Below are 24,438 nucleotides of genomic sequence, written 5' to 3'. Positions count from 1 at the left end.
TGGAACTACAGAGACCATTGCTGAGTATGGAACCTCATGGAACCAAAAGCCCATTGTGACTGATCAGGGCCTGGTGGAACCAAAAAGAGCATTGTGACAGCGTGGGGCTCCATGGAGCCAAATATCCACTGGGACAGTGCAGAACCTCATGGAACCCAGGGGCCTCTGTGACACTGCAGGGCCTCAGTCAAGGAGTGCAAAGGTCTCAAACATTCCTTGCAGGGTTCTGCCTTGGGGAAGGGGAACCTCCTTGGTGGCACCTTGGGCTGGCACACACTTGAGGAGTGTGTCTGTTTGCAACAATGAAACTTAGGAGTTTCAGATTGCGTAAAAAAAAAAGGGAAAAACCTCTCTTTCCTGAGTGCAGGCAGCTCTCCAAGCAAAGCAGGTCCCAGGTGAGGGAGGACACAGAGGATGGGGTTGGGGAATGTGGAGCAAGGTTGTCCACACTGGCTCACACCTCAAGGCACAGCTTCTCTGAGCAGGCCAGACCTCCTGAGGAGAGACCCTGGGTCAATATCAATCACAGAATGCTGCAATCACCTCTGCTCCAAAGAGAGCAGCAATAAAATACATCCTTTATAACAGGAATGTGCATTTCCTAGAAGCTGTTATAAATACATATTATAATATTGGCTTTTCACAAGGATGAAGATGAATGCTCTATGTATCACGTTCCAATGGCTTTGCTGTAACAGTCGATAGAGGATGTTTGAACTGTCTGCTCAGTTGGGATAACTCCAGTGAACAGATGATGGGGACCCTGCTGCTATCAACACTCAGCGGCTGTGGAAAGAAGGAGCCAAGGCCCAAATTCAAAGGTGGGAAGAAGAGGATTAAAACCACAAGCCAAGACGCAGGCATGCTTTAAAAAGGCGTTCCAAAACACCAGAGGTGCTCTTGGCAGAGGGCCAAGCACCCGGCCCTTTTAACCCTTTGCTTTATTGTCTTTGTCTCCTTCTTTCTTATTAAACCTTTCAGAATTGAAAAGGAAAGTGAACGTCGTTTTTCACAGGTGCCCAGATGGGAAATTGAGACCGAAAAAGGGGAATTTGGCTGGAAAAGGAACAGTTTGGCCCAAAATTGGAGGTTTCAGCAAAAAAAACAGGCAGTTTAGATGTATAAATGAGAGTTTGGATTAAAACAAATGTGAGTCTGACTTTAAAGGTCAACCCAGATGAGCCAGTGTGGGCCTAAAAAGGGGGAATTTGAGTACTCAGGTGAGAAGTATGGACCGAAAAAGCAGAATTTGGGCCAAACAATAGGAATTTGGGTGCCCAGATGGGAAGTTTTGGAACCAAAAAAGGTGAGTTTGGGTGCCCAGATGGGAACCAGAACGGGGAATTTGGCTCCCAAAGGAACAGTGTGGCACAAAATTTGGGGTTTCAGCAACAAAAGGGGCAGTTTAGATGTAAAAATGAGAGTTTGGTTTATAAAAAAATTGGAGTCTGAAGCTAAAACGTCAACCCAGGTGAGCCAATGGCAGCCTGGGGAGAAACTTGGTGCAAGAAAGGGAGATTTGGGCTGGAAAAGGGAAGTTTGGGCCAGAAAAAAAGGGAGATTGTGTCCAAAACCAAGACAGTTTGGGCACAAAAATAGGAATTTGGGTCCTCAGGTGGGAAGTTTATACCTGAAATGGGGACTTCTGGCCCAGGAAGGGAGAATTTATGCCCAAGAAAAGGGAATTTGGTTGCTCAGATGGGAAATTCGGACCCCAAATGGAAGTTTTGGGGCTGAAAGGCAGAATTTGGGCCTAAAAAGGGGAAATTTGGGGACTCAGGTAGGGTATTTGGAACCAAAGAGAAGAATTTGGGGGCAAAAATGGGTACTTTGGTCCCAAAAAAGGAAAATTTTCCTGCTTAGATGCCAAATTTGGACCCAGAAGGGGGAATGTGGTTCCAAAATGGATAGTTTGGCCCAAAACTGGGGGTTTGAGCAACAAAAAGTGTTTGTTTAGACCCAAAAATGAGAGTTTGGATTAAAAAAACAATGGGAGTCTGATGCTAAAAGATCAACTCAGGTGAGCCAATGGCAGCCAGGGGGAAATTTGTGGCAAAAAGGGGAGATTTGGGATGAAAAAGGGGAGTTTGGGGCAGGAAAAAGGAGTTTGGGGAAAAAAAGGAGAATTTTGGCCTAAAAAAGGAAAACTTGGGCGCCCAAATGGGAAGTTTGGACCAAACCAGGGAAATTTGGGATCTAGTGGGAAACTTGGACACAAAAAGCAGAATATGGGTCCAAAACCCAGAAATTTGGGCTGAAAATAGGAGAATTGGTGTGCCCAAAAGAAGAGAAGTTTGGACCCAGAAGGGGGAGTATTGGCACTGAAAGGCAGAATTGGGGCCTAAAAAAGCAGAATTGGGGTGCTCATGTGGGAAATTTGGACCCCAAAAGGGGACTCTGGGTCTAAAAAACGGAAATTTGGGCTCATAAAAAGAGGAATTTGGGTGCCCCGGTGGGAAATGTGGACCTAGAAAGGGGAATTTGGCTTCCAAAAGGAACAGTTTGGCCCAAAACTGGAGGTTTGAGCAACAGAAAGAGGAAGTTTAGATGTAAAAATGAGAGTTTGGATTAAAACAATGGGAGTCTGATGCTAAAAGGTCAACCCAGGTGAGCCAGTGGCAGCCAGGGGGGAAATTTAGGGCAAGAAATGGAGGTTTCGAATGAAGAAAGGGAGTTTAGGCCAAAGAAATGGGGTGATAAGGTCAAAAAGTGAGAATTTGGGCTCAAAAGTGGGAATTTGAGCACTCAGGTGAAAATTTGGATGCCAAAAAGGGAATCGGGGTTTAAAAAATGGAAATTTGGACCAAATATGGTGAATTTGGGTGCCCAGATAGGAAATGTGGACCCAAAAGGGAAAATTTGGCTCCTAAAAGGAACAGTTTGGCCCAAAACTTGGTGTTTGAGCAGCAAAAAGGGGCAGTTTAGATGTAAAAATGAGAGTTTGGTTTAAAACAATGGGAGTCTGATGTTAAAGGTCAACCCAGGTGAGCCAATGGTATCCAGGGGGGAAATTTGGGGCAAGAAAGGGAGATTTTGGGATGAAAAAGGGGATTTGAAGCCAGAATAAAAGGAAGTTTGTGTCCAAAAAGGGAGAATTTGGGCCTAAAAATGGGGAATTTGGGTGCCCAGATGGGAAATTTAGACCAAAAAGGGGTAATTTAGAACAAAAAAGTGGAATTTGGGCACTCTGGTGAGAAATTTGGACCCAAAAAGTGGAATTAAAATGAGAAAAAATAGGTATTTGAGTGCCCAGATGGGAAATTTGGACCCAGAAGGGGAAATTTGGTGTTAAAAGGGAGGGTTTTCGCCTAAAAAAGAGGAATTTGGGTGCCCAAATGGGAAGGTTGGACCAAAACAGGGGAATTTGGGATCTAGATGGAAACATGGACACAAAAAGTGAAATATGGGTTCAGAACTCAGAAATTTGGACCAAAAAAGGAGAATTGGGGTGCCCAACAAAAGGGAAGTTTAGACCCAGAAGGGGGAGTTTCGGCACTGAAAGGCAGAATTTGGGCCAAGAAAAGGTTGACTTGAAGCTCCCGGAGTGGCCCGGCTGGCTCAGTGATGAGGTTTCTCTTCACTCTGGTTTCCAGCCAGCACATGTTTGTGGGGTTCACTGATTTTCTTCAGGAATTCGAGTCTTAGCAAGCGAGTAAAGAAATCAGGGGGGGACTCTCTCCCTGGTTTGCATTCCACAGTTTATTTCTGTGAAGGGGAATCCAAAGGGCGAAAGACAAAGGATTTGGGGTCTGGGGGTCTCTTTTAACAGGGTTTCTCGGAGGGAGGGAACATCAGAGAGAGAAACAATTCTTTTTCTCAGCTGGTACATCTTACAAACATTCTACAAATCAAGGTTACACACACCAAGATAAGAAATAACAGACAGCAACTTCTTCAAATGCCCACCAAGGTGTAGGAGTATTCTCCAGAGAGGGGCAGAGGGGGAGAGAGGGGGGCTTGGTTTCCTGGCAGCACAGGGGGGAAAGAAAGGGAAGGTAAGAATGCCCTCTCAGCTTCCACAGCTCAGAGGCATTCTGGGACAGGAAAAACAGAGTTACAAACTCCCGGGTTGGAAAGAAGGGTCTTTCTGCTGTCACCCCCGCGCTTTCCCGGCCTAGCGAAACTTCCAGCAGCTGGAAATGCCAGCAGGGTCTTCTCTTTACTCTATCCGGCCTCTCGCCCTGGAGCTGAGGAGAAAAACTTCAGTGACCATGGGAACCTGACTTCAGGTAAGCAATAGGAGAAAGAGAAGTGTGGGGGGGAATCACAACTAAAACAGGGGAAAAGATCCATTTCAAGCTATCAACTACTAACAGAAACTAACTTAACAACATTCTAACAACTTTACCACAACAAAAGGTGAATTTGGGTGCCCAGATAGGAAATGTGGACCCAAAAGGGAAAATTTGGTTCCTAAAAGGAACAGTTTGGCCCAAAGCTGGGGGTTTGAGCAACAAAAAGGGGCAGTTTAGATGTAAAAATGAGAGTTTGGATTAAAAAAATGGGAGTCTGATGCTAAAAGGTGAACCCAGGTGAGCCAACGCCAGCCAGGGAGGAAATTTGGGGGAAGAAAGGGAGATTTGGGATGAAAAAGGGGATTTGGAGCCAGAATAAAAGGGAGTTAGTATCCAAAAGTGGTCATTTTTTTGATCAACAAAAAGTGGCAATTTGGATCTTAAAGTGAGAGTTTGGATTAAAACAAAGGGGAGCCTCTTGCCTGAAAAGGGAGTTAGGCAAAGAATAAAAAGACAGTTTGGTCCCAAAAGGGGGATTTTGGAACCAAAAAGGTTTATTTTGGATCTAAGAAAAAGGGAATTTGGGGCCAGAACAGGGAGTAATGAAACCAGGAGCTTGTCATTAACTCATGTTAATGAAAGTGAGGACATGATTCTAACTTGGATCAGCCCCACGCTGGATTTGGGGCTGAGCCCAGGAGCCTCAGGCACTGAGAGAAGGGTGAAGAAGCTGCTCCAGGAGTCCAAAGGCAAAGTCCAAGTCCCTTGGAGCATCAGTGGCCCCAGTGAGGGCAGGGAGTGGCAAAGGCTCCCCAGGGAGTGGGGAGAGCAGATCCTGGAGGCCAGGACTGCAGGGAGCCAAAGGCTGTGAGCAGGAACTGCAATGCTGAGCAAGCCCTGGCTGGCTGGAGGCAGCAGAAAGGCCAAGCCCTGAGCCCAGGCCTGGCACAGCAGGGCCTGTCCCTCACGGGGGGCTCGGGGCTGTTTGTGGGGCAGGGGGATGTGAGGGGCAGCAAGGACAAATGCCATCAACCTGTGGGACCCTGCAGATCCTCATGGAACCAAGGGCCAGCGGGAGCCAGCAGGGCCTGACGGAAACAAGAGGCCACTGGGAGCCTGCGGGGCTGCAACAGCCACAACACTCCAATGATGGCGGCAACCAAAGGCTCCTTGACTTGCCTTTGGTGCACGGGACAAACCCCCAGCAGATATTCTCAAGGGACACTGAGGCAAAGAATATTCTTAGTTGCAAGGGACCCCCAAGGACCAGCAATTCCAGCTGACAAGTGAATGGCCCACACAGGGATTGAAGCCACAGCCTCGCTGATATCAGCACCATGCTCTGACCAACGGAGCTCAGAGGTGAAAACCACACAGAATTTTACTGGCAAAGTACAGAGAACCAAGGAACTTTGGCAAAGCATTTAATACAACATCCAGTTGAACATAAAACACTTTCCACAGCAGTAACTGCATTAAGTTAGCCCATTTAACCTGCAAACCTTGAACCCTTGAGGTGTTAAGGCACCCAAAATCATTCACTGCAGAGCCAGAGAAGCACTGAGGAATGATCCTGGACACACAGGTCAGGGCAAACACTTGTTTTTATTTAAATACATAGGGAATAGACCTCTTGCAGGTCTTTGTGTTTCAAAAGAAAGGTAGATATTCAGGTAGAAATACAAAAAGTAATACTACAGTATTTGTAAAACACACAACAACAATAGCAAAAGTTACCGATGAATAAATGCACAAATAGGGAAAACTAAGGCTGAGATTCCAAAGAGTTACATTCAAAAGGCTCTGCAGCAGAAAAGAGAGAGTTTAATACTTCTGAAAATACAGAGTCATCAATTTTCTCAGGGCAGCCTTGAGCTCCTGGTTCCTCAGGCTGTAGATGAGGGGGTTCAGGGCTGGAGACACCACCGAGTACAGAACTGACACTGCCAGATCCAGGGATGGGGAGGAGATGGAGGGGGGCTTCAGGTAGGCAAAAATGCCAGTGCTGAGGAACAGGGAGAGCACGGCCAGGTGAGGGAGGCAGGTGGAAAAGGCTTTATGCCGTCCCTGCTCAGAGGGGATCCTCAGCACAGCCCTGAAGATCTGCACATAGGAGAAAACTATGAACACAAAACAACCAAAAGCTAAACAGGCACCAACCACAATAAGTCCAGCTTCTCTGAGGTAGGATTTGGAGCAGGAGAGCTTGAGGATGTGTGGGATTTCACAGAAGAACTGGCCCAGGGCATTGCCCTTGCACAGGGGCAGGGAAAATGTATTGGCTGTGTGCATGAGAGCATAGAGAAAGCCACTGGCCCAGGCAGCTGCTGCCATGTGGGCACAAGCTCTGCTGCCCAGGAGGGTCCCGTAGTGCAGGGGTTTGCAGATGGACACGTAGCGGTCGTAGCACATGATGGTCAGGAGGAAATACTCTGCTGAGATAAAATAAACATACAGAAACAGCTGTGCAGCACATCCTGAGTAGGAGATGGTCCTGGTGTCCCAGAGGGAATTGTGCATGGCTTTGGGCACAGTGGTGCAGATGCAGCCCAGGTCAGTGAGGGCCAGGTTGAGCAAGAAGAAGAACATGGGGCTGTGCAGGTGGTGGCTGCAGGCTATGGCACTGATGATGAGGGTGTTGCCCAGGAGGGCAGCCAGGGAGATGCCCAGGAAGAGGCAGAAGTGCAGGAGCTGCAGCTGCCGCGTGTCTGCCAGTGCCAGCAGGAGGAAGTGGCTGAAGGAGCTGCTGTTGGACATTTCTTCACTCTGGGCATGGTGGACTGTTGAAAGAAGACAATGAAAAGCTTGGAGAGATTTCCTTGAGTCAATTCTATGCTATTTTCTTATAAATTTACTCAAAATTACTTCTCTTTCTTTGGGGAAATTTTGCTCAATATTTTATTTTTGTGCTACAGTTTTGTTGCTTAGTTAGTGCCTCTTTTTGTGAAGGGGCAGAAATCCTCTTTCAGCATTGCTCTCAGCCTGAGCACTGGGGAGCCCAGAGGGAAATCAGGGCTCCCTGTGCCCCAGGGCACTCAGACCTGCTGGTCCCACACAGGACCCCTTTGATCATTACACCTCCCTCTGTTTCAGGGTGGCTAAACATAAAACATGCTTGAAAAATAAAGCAGCCTTTTTAAAGGCTCCAATTTGAAAATCATTTTCCCTAGACATCTTTTTGTCTCTGTGCAGCTGGACAGGGAGGGATACCCAGGGCTGGTCTGGCTCTCTGCCTGGAGTTGTGCCTATTGGGAGCTGTTTCTCTCTATCCAAGCCTTGTCCCTGCCAGTGCTCCCGAGCCCAGCCCAGCCCTGGGGGCTCAGCTCTGCCCTGCACACCCCTCCCAGCACAGGCACTGCCCAGGGCCATCTCCCTGCCAGCAGGGCCTTAAGGGCAGCTCAGACAAACAGAGATGCTGCAAGCCAAGGTGCTGCTGCTGCTGGCTGTGGCTGGAGGAGGCTGAGGAGGCACTTTGGGAGGGAGAGCTGAGGCAGCTCTGCTGATGCCCAGGGTGACAGTGCAGGAGTCTCAGTGACACAGACAAAGCTGACAGCCCCTTGCCCTTTCCTTTAGGAGAAAGCCGAGAGCAGCCCTGGCCATGCAGCACCATCTCCACAGCAGGAGGAATCTGCCCTGATGGGGGTCGCTCCTTCCCCCTCCAACTTCTCCCCACCGCCCACGGGGAGCTCCCAGGCAGGCTGAGAGCTGCCCCTGGCAGGTGGCAGATGCCCTGGGCTGGCAAAGAGCCCTCAGGGCTGCAGGAGCTGCTCTGCAGGACAGCCCTGGGCAGCCCTGGCTGCAGCCCCAGCTTCAGCCCCTGCAGCCGTCCCTGGCAGCAGGAGCCGTCCTGCCCTGTCCCTCTGAGGGTGCCCAGGGCAGCCCCGCTCTGCAGCACATCCTCCCCAAACCACAAACGGCAGCAGAGCCATCCCTACAGTCATGTCAGTGCTGTCATGGGGCAGCTTTAGGAGATCCCCGCAGCCAGAGACTTACTGTGCCAGCAGTTGGGAGCATTTCTCCATGAAGAAGCTCAGACTTGTCCTTCCAGTTGCTTTAAGGCACCCAGGTAGCTGCAGGCAGTGCCCTCAGCCCTGCTGGGCTGGGAGAAAAGCTGCTCATCAGGAGAAATGTCTTTTTGAAGCTCTTCTTGGTTGCCAGGAGCTGCCTCTGTGCCAGGAGCTCGGCCCAACTCAGCAACAGCACCAGGATTTTAATGACCCTCTCAGGGCTTTGGTGTTGTTTCCACCAGACTCAGTCCCTGAGAGAGTGTCCAAAAAACTTCTCAAGAAGTTTAACTCGAAGTTAAATTGGCACTCCAATTTAAAGTTTCAATTCAAAGTTTCTTGAAGTTTTAATGGGTCCCACTGAGGGACACGACTGGGAAAGTGTCCCCAGGTTCCAGGGAGAGCAGAACACTGCAGGCACTGATGACAGGTGGGGACAAGCAAGGGAAAGGTGTCTGTGGTGCTGAGCAAAGCTGGATGTGTTTCAGGAATGCCAAGGGCCAAGGGCTGAGCCCCAGCCCCTGGCAAGGCAGATGCTGTCCCTCCCTCATTGCTCAGGGCTCTTCCCGGGGCACTGTGTCACAATCTGCAAGGTGGGATTCGTGACGTGGTTCTTTTAGTCGGTCTTAGAGTACAAAAGATTATCAGCAAGGGCTGCACAAGTTGCCTCTGGCAGGGCCTTGCAGCTGCTGCCCATCCCTGTGCCCTCTCCAGCCCAGGCTGCCCTACGGTGTCCATGCCCTGCGCCTCTGGCCCTGCAGGCTGTCGTCATCCCCCGGCTGCCCCAGCTCGCTGGGCCCTTCCTTTGCTGACAGCTCTGCGTCCTGCCTGCCTCTGCCTGGCCACACAAAGCCTTGGCCTTGATACCAAAAGGGTTCATTCAATTTTTACCATGCCTGTGAAATTCTAGCACAGGAACAAGGCATGCAGGGCCTGCCTTCCCAGCAAGGATGGTTGGGGACAAGAAGAAGACATCTGGCTCAAGGGTGCAGTGATGGGAAAAACAAGGACTGAATCTGGGAACTCGGGGTTTGGTTTTATGGAAGTGGGTAAATTGTAATATGCATTTAGCCTCTGTATAAAAGCAACACACTGGGAGAATCACATGTCCATGTCAGGTTAGGAGTTATCCCATGTTGGACCTCAGGCCTGAATAACTGATGCCCTCTTAAACACCAAATTAGTGTTAAGGAGACTTACTCTGATGTTTCAGAGCCTTGCTGATGGCGGGGCCTCACAGAACCAAGGAGTCAGCTGTGACACTGGGCAAACTCATGGAACAAAGGGTCCATTTTGACACAGCAGAACCCCACGGAACCAAAATCCATTTTGGCACATTGGGGCCACATTGAACCAATGGTCCATGGTGACACTGAGGAACCTCTTGGAACCAAGGGACCCTTCTGACACAGCAAGGCCTTGTGGAACCCTGGCCCATGGTGACACCACAGAACCGCACGGAACCAAGGTGACCATGTTCTACTACAGAACCTCATGGAACAAAGGGCCCATGGTGACACTGCAGAACCAAGGAGACCATGGTGACACTTTGGGGCATCATGGAACCAAGGGTCCATTGTGACTGCTACCAAAAATGGGAAAAAATAAAAGAAACTGCTTCACAGCAAGGGAACAGTAAGAAGCAGCATTCTTTATTCAGCCAGATGCACAAGGGGGAATAGCTCTTCCCAAAGGTGTGCATGCTGGGTACAGGAAAGTTCCTGCTTGTGGACTGTATTTTACATCCATATCCACTGACTGTCACAGAATAAACATACATATGATCATCATTTCTCTGAAATCATTAACATATTTTCTCTTACCTTCATAGCTGTGTTCTTCTGTCCTGGGGGTCTCTTTGGTGGTCCCTGGTGCTCGGTGATGCCAGAGTCAGACCTGACTGCCCGGTGAACTGGTAAAAGTTGGCACATCTGGAGCTGGTCGCTTTCCAATTCTTCTTACACAACGGGCATGGTGCAGTTCCATGTGTCAGGGGGTTTTGAAGAACAAGAACTGTGTGTGCTCACCAGCTGGAGATGGTTTTTCATCTGGTAACATCCCCCTTTGGAGGCTTGTGAAGCTTCTCTTCAAGCCTTGCTAAGCCTCCCATCTGTGGTGTCTGCTGGAATTCAATGCCCTCCCCATCCCGCAGCAGCCCTGCCTTTCCCTCCTGCAGCCTTGGTCTCCAGCACAGCCATGGAGGCTCTTTGGGCTCTGGACTTTTCCTGCAGCCACCAAGGGCAGCTGAGCTCTGCCCTTGCCACAGCCAGCCCTGGCCAGCACAGGCCATGCTCAGCAATTCCTTGTCTGTGCCTGGCCTTGCTGCCAGCCCCGGCAGCGGCTCCGTGGCCCCTTTGTGCCCCGCTGGCCCAGCCATGGTGCCCCAGCCCCTGGGCAGGCCCAGCCCAGGGCAGGAGCATTGCGGGTGGGCACGGCCCCTGTGCCGTGGTGCCCACAGCAGCCCTGGGGCTCTGTGCCCCATGGCCTCCCTGCTGGGCAGCCTCTCCCAGCTCCTGCAGAGCCCGTGGCACCTGTGGGCCTGCACACACAGCCCTGCCCCGGGCTCTGCCGGGCTCTGGGCCAGCACAGAGGCCGGGCAGGGCTGGCCATGGCCAGCAACAGGCCCTGAGCCCTGCAGGAGGATGGAGCTGGGCCACAGCCAAACTCAGCCCAGGCCAAACCTGGGCTCAGCAGCCAGGGCTGGCAGCACCTGGGGACAGAGCCTGGCAGTGACAAATGTCCTGGGCCCCCTCCCTGCCCTGCTCATGCCACCAAGGGCACAGAGCAGCCTCCTCTCTCGGCCACTTGCCTGTTTTCAATCCCTTGCCCTGTAGGCGCTGGCCCTGCCCCACAAGGCCTGGGCTGAGTCCTGTCCCTGCACGCTCACCCAGGCTGAGATGGACACTGCTGGTTTCTCTGGCAGGCTCTCTGAGCCCAGCCCAGCTCCCTCCAAGCTGTCCCAGCTGCCCTGAGCTCTCGGCAGCAGCCAGGGCCTCTCCCCAGCACAGCCCAGCCGGCTCTGGCCCCACAGCTCTGCTCAGGGCAGGCTGCTCTGGGCACTGCCCCACGGCCTCAGCCCCTCTGCAGGGCACAGCAGCAGCTGCAGCTCAGAGAGGCCTCAGCCCCAGCCATGGGGGAAAGTGCCTGGCCAAAGGAAAAGGAGGCTCCCTGGGTGCCCTGCTCCCCTCTCCAGGAGATCCTGGCAGCTCTGCAGCCCCTCCTGCCATCCCATCTGCCCAGGCCAGCACCACAGCCCCGGCCTTGGGGCCCTCAAGAGCTGCTCCTGCTCCAGGCCCAGGGCCCATCCCAAAGCTGGGGCAGCCACAAAGCTGTGCCCATTGCTGGTCATTCCTGCTCTCACGAGGATGGATCCTCAGCCATTTGGAGGTTGCTGATGAATTTACTTTTCCACAGGCCTCTTCTTTCTTGAGCTCTTCAGCTGAGAAATTCAGTGACAAAGGCTCATTAACATTTGTTCAAATCTCCCAAACAAGATAAGCCCACGGGAAAAATTCAAATCATCAGTTCTTCCGTGGTTAATTAGACAAATTTCAGAAGCATATTCAAAGTAAATCTACTGTACTGAAAACAATTGAGATATAATTGTTTGGTCCTGTTTAGTTTTCTTTTTCTGTTTCTAATCCCCAGTTGATATTAATCCCCAGCACCCCCTCAGGCAGTCTGAATAGATCTGAAAATAAACACCCCTTATGGCTGACAATCAATCAGACTTTGTCCCTACCCCCACCCCACCATTTCCCCCATCCAGCCCCTGGGACTCAGAGCAGCCTTGTGCAAATCTGACAAACCATGGCTCTGCCTTGATTTCCCTCTGCTCCAGTGCAGCTCATTTGGAAGTTTTTCCACTAAAGTTATGGAGAAATGTTAAAAAGAGCTTCTAAGAAATGCACATTCCTGTTATAAAGGATGTATTTTATTGCTGCTCTCTTTGGAGCAGAGGTGATTGCAGCATTCTGTGATTGATATTGACCCAGGGTCTCTCCTCAGGAGGTCTGGCCTGCTCAGAGAAGCTGTGCCTTGAGGTGTGAGCCAGTGTGGACAACCTTGCTCCACATTCCCCAACCCCAATCCCTCTCTGTCCTCCCTCACCTGGGACTTGCTTTGCTTGGAGAGCTGCCTGCACTCAGGAAAGAGGGGATTTTCCTTCTTATTTTTTTTTTTTTTTTATGCAATCTAAAACTCCCAAGTTTCATTGTTGAAAACAGACACACTTCTCAAGTGTGTGCCAGCCCAAGGTGCCACCAAAAGCACTCCAGACCTGCCCTGGGCCAGCTGTGAGGGTGGATCATCATCCCAACCTGCACTGGGCTGTAAGAAACAATTTAGAGAACCCGGATGCAACTGTAAAACCTTGGTTAGTGCTTTGTTGTAAATCAGTTCAATTGTTTCGTTGTTTATCCCAAGTTCAGGTTATTAACTCTTCTCTTGTTATGTATTAGCTGTACTTACCCTTTGCTGTCATGTCCCTGTCCCGTCGGGAGATCACCGCCACTGCTCCCCAAAATGGCGTCCCCGGCCCTGAGGAGGAGGATGACATAAGGGCCTGTACGTAAATGAGAGAGACCAGAGACACACAGGATGCACACAGAGCGATAAGAACCCGGAAACAGCGAGCTGCACTGAAAAGAAGAAATCAAGACAGCACCACCAAATGAGGAAGACCCAGAGGAGTCCCCTGACTTCCTCCCAAAAGCTGACAGCACCAAGGGGGAACTCGACCAGGGTGACATCCTAGACTCCGAGCCGAAGAAGACGAGCATTCCTGCGGACTCCTGTGAGGACAGAAGCTCCGGCTCTGCCGTGTGGCAAAGTCAACTTCCTCCTTCACTGCGTGGAATCTGGGAGCAGTGGCGGTGTGTGCAACCCCTTGGGCCCCCACCCAAGCTGATTCTTGGAATAAAGGCATTAAAAAGGACCTCTAGTCCTGCCCAATTTATTTCAGCTGGGGGCTCGTCTGGGATATCCACACCAGAAGAGGACACCGGGGACAGGACGGCCGCCTGCCTCGCTGGACCTCTCGGGACAACCGGCTATTGACTGGGCGGAAGAAGAACAGCCTGGGAAATCGACGTGGAGTAGCACTGGACAAGTGAGTAAAAGCTGGTGGTGGGAGTAAGGGGGCGAGCGAGTGAGTGTGAGAGTGAGACGGGGGCCGGCAGCTCGGAGCCCCAAAGCGAGTGTGGACCCCTGGTACCGCGCTTCCAGACTCCCGCGAGGGGGCCAGCCGGGAAAGGGGGGAAGCGAAAGATCCAAAAGGAGCGATTGAGGCACCTCCTAAGGGGTAAGAAGGGACCCCACCCCGGGCATGCAGAGGAAGATAGGTGTGTGTGGCACACGCAAAAGGGTAGGCCCACGTGTTAGGGCCAAACACTCTAGGTAGCTTCGGGCGTGCGGAGGGCTTAGACACAGGAGAGAGTGGCACATGCCAAGAGTACAGGGTGCCCCTAGGCACTGCTGGCACCAAGAGCCCATAAAGGCCCCATTCCCCAGGGCCGGGCCAGACGTCCCGCGAGGGGCTGTGTCACTGCGACCGCTCCAGGCTGGGTCCTAAACCCACTAGCAGAGGTCCAGAGAGTACCGGGGTGGGGAGTCTGCGGTGTTGGGGCAAGGCAGCAACTTCACACACACACACAGAGACACACACACACACACAAACACACACACACACACACACACACACACACACACACACACAAACACACACACACTCACACACACACACACACACACACACACACACACACACACACACACACACATGCACACACTTCTCTTATCCAAGACCATTCCGCTAGGAAGGGGTGGCCAAGCTGTGCGGGCAGTGTAAGGCTTGGGAAAGTCAGGGGAGTCTTCAGGTACTGCTTTCCTCCCAGAAAAAGTCAGTCGGTCACGGTACTAAAAACTAAGACAGTCTCGCTCCTCACTAGGGGAGGTTGAGCCTGGTGGGAAGCAGACAGGGGAGGTCTTAGGAGTACAGTGCTGAGGGCCCTGTCAGCATCAAAGGAGCGCTTCGGGCACAGGCGGGGGTCTAGGGGGGGTAACCACTAGGATTGCCTCCCAGGATCGGAGGAGCACGCCTGCTCCAATCTTGGATCAAAGGAGCACGCCTGCTCCAATCTTGGATCAAAGGAGCACACCTGCTCCAATCTTGGATCAAAGGAGCACACCTGCTCCAATCTTGGATCAAAGGAGCACGCCTGCTCCAGTCTTGGATCAGAGGAGCACACCTGCTCCAATCTTGGATCAAAGGAGCACGCCTGCTCCAGTCTTGGATCAGAGGAGCACGCCTGCTCCAGTCTTGGATCAGAGGAGCACGCCTGCTCCACTCTTGGATCGGAGGAGCACGCCTGCTCCAATCTAGGATCGGAGGAGCACGCCTGCTCCAGTTTAGGAGGAGAAGTGTGAGAGATTCAGTTAAGGAAAATTGGTGTCAATAACTGAATTTTAAGTTGAAAAGGGCCAGATGAGTTGGGTTGTTTAACTATTGGGTTGCCCATCTGTAATTTTCTGTTTGGGTAGGGGCACCTTAAAATTTATGGGAAAGGCTCGATTGTTGAGTTACCAGTTTGTAATTTTCTGTTTAAGTAGAGGTGTGAAAAGTTAGGTGTGAAAAGGAATGGGGAAGTGTTACAGTAAGAGGGCAACGTCCAAAGGAGGGAGAAGACAGAAAGTGAAGAATATTTCCCCTAGCAGCCCTCTTGGGCAGCTATTAGATCAATGGGAGAGTTGTGAATTTACAAAAACTCTTGATAAGATAAAAATGATACATTATAGTCTGGAGGTCTGGCCCAAGCTAAATATACAAGGAGGCTGGCCATGGTGCGGGACAGAAGATCTATGGATGTGCACCCAGTTAACTCAATATCTAAGAACAAGTGATGGCCTAGACCCCGAGCAGTTCATTTATGCTGAGTGTTGGTTAAGAAATGCTGAAAATGAAGAAAAAATAAAAATTTGTAAACTAAAGAAAGGAGAAGACCAAGAAAGGGAGAGAAAAAAAGGGAAAGATAACAATAGTAAGGAATGGGATCTCCTCGATCATTTACCTCCTCCTCCTATAGTCCACCCAGCTCCTCCTCCCGCCTATCCTACCTTACCTCCAGCTTTATCTCCAACTGTGCCCCATTCTCTAATTGCTCCCAAAAGAGATCAAGGTCCAGATACCACTTCCTGGCCTCCCCCAAACGCTGCTCCTACTACTCTGAACCCTGTTGCCTCTACTCAAACGCTGCCCATCGCAAACCCTACTTTACCCGTTTCTGGTACTGCTTTCCTGAACCCTCTCTTAAACACTGACCAATCTTCTCCTCTTCATCTTCCAGCCCTAGGTTCAGCCTGTTCTCCTTCCTCTACCACAGTACCATTACCTCCTCCCAGCTGGGGAATGAGCCTCTCTTCCCCCAGCTCTGGCACAACACCTGACCCCATACCCGCTGTTGCTGAGCAGACAAATAACCTGGTAGAGGGGCCTTACTCTCACACCAGGTCAAAAACAGCACAAGTAGAGAAATTATTCCCTTTAAGGGAAGTTCCAATGCATGGGGTGCCTGGGGGAGTAGGATTTGTGAATGCCCCCTTGACAGCATCTGAAGTTAGAAGTTTTAAGAAAGATTTGGGTAATCTAGGGGAAGATCCAGTAGGCATATCCCACCAGGTTGATCAATTCCTAGGACCCAATGTTTACACCTGGAAAGAGATGAACTCTATCCTTCACACACTATTTTCCCCAGAGGAAGTCAGATTAATTTGAGCTGCAGGAATAAAAATCTGGGAAAGGGAGAATAGAGTAGGATCACCAGGAGATCATAAAGTGCTTATAGCAGACCCCGGATGGGACCCTAATCGGGAAGAGGGCCGGAGAAGTATGGAAGATTACAGACTCTTAATAATCAGAGGAATAGGAGAGTCTGTCCTGGGGTAGTAATACCAAACTGGGGTTTGATGGCACCCAAGAAAAAGATGAGTCTCCGGCAACTTGGCTAAACAGACTAAAACGGAACTTTCAATTATACTCCAATATTGACCCTGACAGCTTAGAAGGCCAAGTGCTTTTAAAAGTTCAATTTGTGATGAAATCATGGCCAGATATTAGGAGGAAATTAGAAAAATTAGAAGATTGGCAAGAAAAAAGTAGAAATGACCTATTAAAAGAAGCTCTAAAAGTTTATTTAAGAAGGGAAGAGGAGAAAACGAAAGCAGAGGCAAGAATCATGGTGGCAGTAGCAAGAGAAAGTGTGGGGGCAGATAAACCAACCCTGGCAAGCAAGCCAAAAGGGAGCGGACAAGGAACACCTAAAGGGAGCAAGGAGGTGGATGGGTTAGAAAGAACAACTCTGGACAATAGAAAGTGTTATTATTGTGGGGAAACAGGTCATGTAAGGAGGAACTGTAAGAAGATGCATACTGATGGAGTGATTGCAAGGGAGCAAGATACCTTAGAAAAGATTTTAAGAGGGGATGATTAGGGGTGTCAAGGGCCCTATGTGATGGGGGACCCAACAAACCATCAAGAAGAGCCCGTAGTAAACTTTGAGGTGGGTCCCCAAAGCGAGAAATTTGAATTCCTTGTAGACACAGGTGCAGACAAATCAACAATTAATAAATTACCATTAGGAGTGTCTATTGGAAAAAGAGTATGTGAGGTGCTAGGTGCGGAAGGGAAGCTGTTTAAAGGGGAATTTTAAGCAATGCTGGGCAGATTTTATCTATCTACCCAACCTAGAGAATAATCTACTGGGAAGAGACCTACAGGTTCAGCTAGGAGTAGGAATTATTCCACAGGGTGGGAAAATGGTAGTGAAAATAATGAAGTTAATTCAAGGGGACATAGAAGAAATCAATCTGGAAGTGTGGGCTGAAGAGGGTAAATATGGATATTTAAATATTCCACCAATAGAAATCGAAATACAAAAGGATACCCCTCCAATCAGAATTAAACAATACCCCATTTCCCCAGAGAGTAACAAGGGCTTAGCTCCAGGTATCGAGCAGTTATTAGAAAAGGGAGTATTAGAAACATGTATGTCCCCACACAGCACCCCCATTTTAGCAGTCAAAAAGGCAGAGGGGAAATACGGATTAGTTCAGGATTTAAGAGAGATCAATAAGAGAACCATTTCCAGATACCCAGTGGTACCTAATCCCTACACACTCCTTAGCCAAATTCCCACCGAACACGCGTGGTTCACCTAAAAGATGCTTTTTGGGCACAGCCCCGGCTGAGTCACGTCGAGACTGGTTTGTGTTCGAGTGGGAAGATCTGGAGAAGAAAAGAAAACAACAGTTGAGGTGGACCCACCTTCTGCAAGGGTTCACAGACTCCCCCAACCTTTTTGGGCAAGCTTTAGAAAAACTCCTAGAGCAATTTATTGGTGAAAAAAGTGTCCAAATACTACAGTATGTAGATGATACACTAATTTCAGAGAAAAAGTTAGGAATACCTATTCAGTATTCAGTTATTAAATTTTTTGGGAGAAAAAGGTCCCAGAAGAAATTACAATTTGTAGAAGCAGAGGTCACCTATCTGGGACATATAATTGGAAAGGGATATAAGAAATTAAGCCCAGAAAGGATTTCTGGCATATTAGCAATACCAGCCCCAAAAACAAAGAGAGACCTAAGAAAATTGTTAGGTCTGATTGGATATTGCAGGTTGTGGATCGATGAATATATGCAGAGTGTCAAATTTCTTTATGAAAAATTAGTGAGCTCTGAACCTGTAAGTTGGACAGAGGAAGACGAAGAACAGCTAAAGAGGTTGAAGGAAAAATTATCCTCTGCCCCAGTTTTGAGTTTACTGGAGCTAAGAAAGGAGTTTAAATTGTTCGTGAACATCGAAGGGGGAGTGGCTTACGGAGTCTTGACACAAGAGTGGGGGGGATTTAAAAAACCTGTAGCTTATCTCTCCAAATTCTTAGGCCCAGTAGCAAAGGGATGGCCAACATGTTTTCAAGCCATTGCAGCAGCAGCTATCCTAATTGAAGAAGGCCAGAAGCTGACCCTACAGGGAAAGATCGTGATACATACTCCCCATGACCTTAAAACTGTGTTGAGCCAAAAAGCCCCACAGTGGTTAACCGATTCAAGACTGTTAAAATATAAAATTATTCTAATAGAAACTGAAAATTTGGAACTAGTCACCTCTAACTGCCAGAACCCAGCACAATTTCTGAGTGGAACACCACTTAAAGAACCAGAACATGATTGTCTTGAGCTGATAGACTACCAAACTAAGGTGAGAGAAGATCTGGAGGATATTCCCTTGCCCTATGGAGAAAGATTGTTTACAGATAATTCTTCCAGAGTGATAGATGGGAAAAGGGTCTCAGGGTATGCCATAATAAATGGAAACCAGATGCCAGTAGAGGAAAGGGGAAAACTACCTTCTAGTTGGTCAGCCCAAAGTTGTGAACTATATGCCCTGAAAAGAGGATTAGACTTGCTGGAAGGAGGCCAAGGAACTATTTACATGGACTCAAAGTATGCGTTTGGGGTTGTACATACATTTGGGAAGATTTGGGAAGGTCAGGGATTCCTAAATTCAAAGGAAAAAACTTAATTCATGAGGAATTAGTGAAGCAAGTTCTAGACTCCTTGATGAAACCAACAGAAATAGCTATAGTACATATAAAAGGGCATCAAAAAGGAAACACCATAGAAGCAAGAGGAAACCAGTTAGCTGACCAGGAAGCAAAGAAGGCAGCTTTAGACCCAGGAGATCCAGTAAAAGTGTTAGCATTAAAAGAAACTCCAAACAAAATAGAAGAAGAAAAGGAGCTGAACTTCAGTGAGGAAGAACTGAAACACATAAAGGAACTGGAGTTACATCAAGGAGAGCATGGGAATGGTTAACCCCTGATGGGCGTAAATACTTGAACAAAGCCTTAGCCCAGAGAGTTCTAACTGAGTGGCACGAACTAACCCATTGGGGAATTCAAGGATTATGTGATCACCTTTTAAGAGACCACCTCTGTATTGGGGTATATAACCCAGACAAAGGAGTCACCCAGGGCTGCACGGTGTGTCAGAAGGTGAATCAGAAAGCAATGAAAAAGACTACAGCAGGGGGTAGAGAATTGGCTCTAAGACCTTTTCAAAATATTCAAGTAGATTTCACCGACATGCCCCCTGTGCAGGGATACAAGGATCTGCTGGTGATAGTAGACCACCTTACACATGGGGTGGAAGCCTTTCCAACAAGAAACGAGACAGCCCAAATGGTCTCGAAGATAATTTTAGAGGAAGTAATTCCCCGATACGGGTTAGTGAATAATATAGATTCAGACCGAGGTCCACACTTTGTGGCACAGTCATTACATCAAATCATCAAAGCATTAGCTATAAAATGGAGGCTACATACTCCACGGCATCCCCAGAGTTCAGGAAGAGTTGAAAGAATGAATAAGACTCTTAAAAATGTACTAACAAAATGGATTGAGGAAACAAAACTCAATTGGTTTAAATGTTTACCTCTCGCCTTGTTGTGAGCTCGAACAAGGCCTTGGTCAGACTTGCGGGTATCTCCTTACGAAATGATGTTCGGGCTCCCCTTCTTATTAACACCCTATAGCACTGGAGATTACCTCGAGGGACAGGATGCAGTCCAGAGATATTTGAGGACTATAAGCAAGACCCTAGAAAATGTCAGAAAAAAGGAATACCTTCCCCAGACCTCTCCTCTAGACACCAATGTACATAACATTAACTCTGGGGATTGGGTGTTGATAAAGTCCTGGAATAAAAAACCATTAACTCCAACATTTGAAGGACCATTCCAAGTACTTCTCATAACCCACACGTCGGTGAGGACCCTGGAAAAAGCTTGGAGCCACGTAAGCAGAGTGAAAGGACCAGTCTCTCCTCCAGAAGGAAGTCTGGACTCAGCTGCAACTTCTACAAGCTCTCCAGAGTGGGTTGTAGTCAAGCAACCTGAAAGACTCAGATTAACTCTCAAAAAGAAACCTAAAGACAGTTAGACTGATAATGGACAGTGATACTGTTAAGTGAAATGGTTTGTAACAGTTGTTAAAATAGTTTTACCATATTGTTGCTAGAATGGTTTTGTAATATTATAAGCTTGTAAGCGAGTTGTAAGAATTACTGAAAAGGTTTTGCTATATTGTGAGTTTAGAGAAGGTGTAAAAAGGGTTCTCAGAACAAGATCTCCAAGATCCCCTCCGAGGCATTTCCTAAGCTATTCCAAATTGACAGGGAAATAGAGAAGGAGTTAGCTCAAACAAAGACCTGGGACCTTACAGTCTCCCTGTTACTAGGAGGCAAGACTGGGTGCACTGATCAAGATGATGGCCCATACCAGACTCCTAGGAGGATATGTGATTTTTGTGCTCTTCAGAAGCACCATGAGTAATGGGGCAAGCCCCTTCACCAAATGTTATCATCCTCTATATGATGGGGAAGACTTGGTGTCACTGCTAAGGGTCCACACTGACATAAACCCGAGCTGCACAGATCCTTCTCAGCTGACTACCTGTCAGGAAGATGGAAAAGTTTATTGGATGGCCCAAAATCCTGCCTCTTATAGGCTACGTTTACTTGGAGAATGCCCCACCGGAGATACCTGGCTCTGCTTTGAGCAAGAAACTAATCAAAAACACCTAGTAAAAGACAGGGAGATAAAAGTAACAGATGAACTTAGACAATTTAGAAATATCTACTGGGAAGAATTTATTTATCAACCTAGTAGAAAGGATCAGCAAAGAATTAAATCTAAAAGACTGTTGGGTGTGTGGGAGCACTCAAATGTCAGAAATTTGGCCCTGGGAAGGGACCAGTCTAAGCCCCTTAGAAATCCTAAGGTGGAAACAGACCAAACAAGAATCAGGAATTGTAAAAACAAGGGGGAAGGAACAATGGAACCTGAAGTCAAAAATAATTGGGGAAGAATTCATTACAAGAAAAGGAAAAATGTATAAGACCCTAGCTGGAAAGATGGTGTGCAAAAGGTATTTAATAATTAAAGATACAAACACTAAATGGGTCCCCTGAGAACCAAACAGGTATTGGTCTGTTGGAAAGAAGGAGAAGGGATGTATCTATCATGAGGGTTATGGGTTGCATGAGTGCGCTGAGAACGGAATAAACCCCTTTTGGGGAATAAGGGAAATATCTAAGTATTGGGAATTTCCATTTACAACAAGCAACAACTTCTGGGAAGCCCCCGAGTATCTATTTCGGATTTGTGGTGACAAAGCATATACCAAATTACCTGAAGATTGGGCAGGGAGCTGCACAATAGGGGTTGTTAAACCTGCTTTCTTCCTGCTCCTGAAAGAAGCTGGATCCACTTTAGCTGTACCTATATATGATGATTTGAGGAAATCCCAATGAAGAAAAAGAGATATTGTTGAAGTAGGAGTGACCAAAAATGGAAGATATAGACCCCTGAAGAAATAATTAAAATGTATGGGCCAGCTACTTGGGCCCAAGATGGGTCCTGGGGATACCGCACCCCAATTTATATGTTAAATTGCATCATTCGACTTCAAGCGGCACTAGAAATAATATCCAATCGAACCGCCATCGCCCTCGATCACATCAGTGATCAATTATCCCAAACAAGGTCAGTCATATACCAAATTAGGCTGGCTGTAGATTACTTATTGGCAGACGAGGCAGGAATCTGCGGGAAATTTAATTTTTCAGAGTGCTGCCTAGAAAAAAACGACAAAAGTGAAGTGATCAGAAATATTTCAAAGGAAATTTGCAAAATAGCATATGTGGGAACACAAGAGTGGACACCTTTAATAAACACCAATTGGTGGGATGAGTTCTGGTCAATGAAAGGGCAATGGTGGAAAAAAGCAGCATTTATTACGGTATGTGCATTAGCAGAATTGACATTCTTACCATGTATACTCCCTTGTCTGGTTCGAATAATTACCTATATAACTCAAATAAGTACCTCAACCCAAGGAATAGTAACCCCACTACTGGCCCAACAGAAAATTACGAAATTAGAAGGCAAAGACCATGAAAGCACAAAAGAAATCTATAACAAATATCAGAAGTTACAAAATTATATTCGCAAGAGCCAGAGACTGCAGACTGATGCAGACTCAAGTCTAATCAAAACCTAAGAGGGGGGGTATTGTAAGAAACAATTTTGAGAACCCAGATGCAAGTGTTAAACCTTGGTTAGTGCTTTGTTGTAAACCAGTTCAATTGTTTCGTTGTTTATCCCAAGTTCAGGTTATTAACTCTTCTCTTGTTATGTATTAGCTGTACTTACCCTTTGCTCTCATGTCCCTGTCCCGTCGGGAGATCACCGCCACTGCTCCCCAAAATGGCGTCCCCGGCCCTGAGGAGGAGGATGACATAAGGGCCTGTACGTAAATGAGAGAGACCAGAGACACACGGGACACACACAGAGCGATAAGAACCCGGAAACAGCGAGCTGCACTAAAAAGAAGAAATCAAGACAGCACCACCAAACGAGGAAGACCCAGAGGAGGCCCCCGACTTCCTCCCAAAAGCTGACAGCACCAAGGGGGAACTCGACCAGGGTGACATCCTAGACTCTGAGCCGAAGAAGACGAGCATTCCTGCGGACTCCTGTGAGGACGGAAGCTCCGACTCTGCCGTGTGGCAAAGTCAACTTCCTCCTTCACTGCGTGGAATCTGGGAGCAGTGGCGGTGTGTGCGACCCCTTGGGCCCCCACCCAAGCTGATTCTTGGAATAAAGGCATTAAAAAGGACCTCTAGTCCTGCCCAATTTATTTCATGGGCCACTGCAAGGGGCTGTGGCTGTGGACACTGCACTGACCCCACTGCTGGGTTTGGGTTCCATGGCAACTGGGAGAAGTTCAAGTTTCCTTGGAAACACTGGGGAGGACTGGGACATACTGGGGAACACTGGGAATGCTTTGGGAGACACTGGAACATACTGGGAGTGATACTGGGGAGGGCTGGGACAAGCTGGGAACATGAGGAATGCTGAGGGCAGAATCTGGGTGGGTTGGGATGGACTGTGGGGGTACACTGAGACATACTGGGACAGACCAGGACATACTGGGACCGACACTGGGGGATACTGGGACAAACTGGGGACACTGGAAACACTGTGGGAAAAACTGGGGGACACTGGGGTGTCGTATGGATGACACTGGGGGCAACTGGAAGGGAATGGGAATGAACTCAGGTGTATTGGGAGGGACTGGGCTCTACTGGGAGGGTCTGGAGGAGCAGTGGGGTTGTACTGGGATGTACTGAGGATGAACCGAGCTGTACTGGGAGGAACTGGAAGAGATGAATGTGATGTTCCCGCCTCTGCCATCACCTATTTGCCAAAGCTCCCGCCAATCACCGCACTCAGCCAATCACCGCCCGGCATCAGGGACTCGGGGGCGGGGCCAACAGTCGGCACCAATTTTCCTTTTTGCCTCTCACTCCCGTCATGCCCCGCGGCCCGATAGAGCCCCATTGGAGCCGGGACTACAACGCCCGTCATGCCCCGCGCTCCACAGAACCCTGGGATCGCCCCCATCTGTCCCGTAAGTGTCCCCCAGACCCTCCAGGATCCCTGAGTGCCCCCTCAGCGCCCATCCGGGACCCCCAAAGCGTCCCCGGATCCCCTGAATGCTCCCGACCCCACAGATGCCCGTTACAGCCACTTCTGGGAATTCATCTCCTGTCATTCCCCGCGGCCGCTGAGCCCCTCACAACAGAGTTCCGAGACTAAAATTACTGCCGTGACCCTCCCCCAAAATACCTGCCATGCCCGCGCCGTAAGGAGCCCGCTTAGAGCTCCCCAGGTTCCCCCCGAGTGCTCCCGAGCCGTACACGTTCCCCCCGAGCTCCTCCAGCCACGGCTCGGACACAAAAGTGTCCCCCAAGTGTCTTCCCGGAGCCGCATGGGCCCCTTCGAGCCACTTCCGGGACTACAGCTCCCATCATGCTCCGCGGCGCACATAGAGCGCCATTCCAGCCGTGACTCCATCTCCCGTCATGCCCCGCGCCTCACCGAGAGCCATTGGCGCTGTGCCTGTAACTCCCGTGATGCTCCGCGGTGCCATTACACCCTATGATACCCGCGCCTACAACTCCCATCATCCCCCGCGGCCCAGAGAGCCCCTGTAGAGCACCCCAAGTGCCCGCCCGGACCCCGAAGCGCCCCCAGATTCCCCTCCCTGACCTCCAAGTGCCCCCCTGGACCCCCAGGT

The 24,438-nt window shown here is 49.1% G+C and overlaps 1 protein-coding gene across 4 annotated transcripts; it reads right to left on the bottom strand.

The window, feature by feature from the left end:
• Nucleotides 1-446: 446 nt before the first annotated feature.
• LOC131590202 (olfactory receptor 14C36-like) lies at nucleotides 447-24,116 on the bottom strand. 4 transcript variants are annotated; one of them, XR_009280020.1, is made up of 2 exons: nucleotides 23,988-24,116; nucleotides 447-495 (listed from the first exon to the last, which is right to left on the bottom strand). XR_009280020.1 is itself a non-coding variant. In XM_058860136.1 (2 exons), exons 1-2 carry the CDS (start codon nucleotides 23,992-23,994, stop codon nucleotides 6,060-6,062), a joined length of 963 nt encoding a protein of 320 aa, XP_058716119.1. In that variant the 5' UTR covers nucleotides 23,995-24,116; the 3' UTR covers nucleotides 5,976-6,059. The 4 variants fall into 4 exon arrangements, 3 of the variants coding, with proteins under 3 accessions (XP_058716119.1, XP_058716122.1, XP_058716121.1); XM_058860136.1 differs by lacking the exon at nucleotides 447-495 and adding an exon at nucleotides 5,976-7,015; XM_058860139.1 differs by lacking the exons at nucleotides 447-495; nucleotides 23,988-24,116 and adding exons at nucleotides 5,976-7,015; nucleotides 10,063-10,196.
• Nucleotides 24,117-24,438: the final 322 nt, after the last annotated feature.

The sequence above is a fragment of the Poecile atricapillus genome, chromosome 32 (assembly GCF_030490865.1).
Source record: "Poecile atricapillus isolate bPoeAtr1 chromosome 32, bPoeAtr1.hap1, whole genome shotgun sequence".
Taxonomy (NCBI): Eukaryota; Metazoa; Chordata; class Aves; order Passeriformes; family Paridae; genus Poecile; species Poecile atricapillus.
The sequence above is the reverse complement of the archived record's forward strand: the minus strand, read 5'-3'. Positions and strand labels throughout refer to the sequence as shown.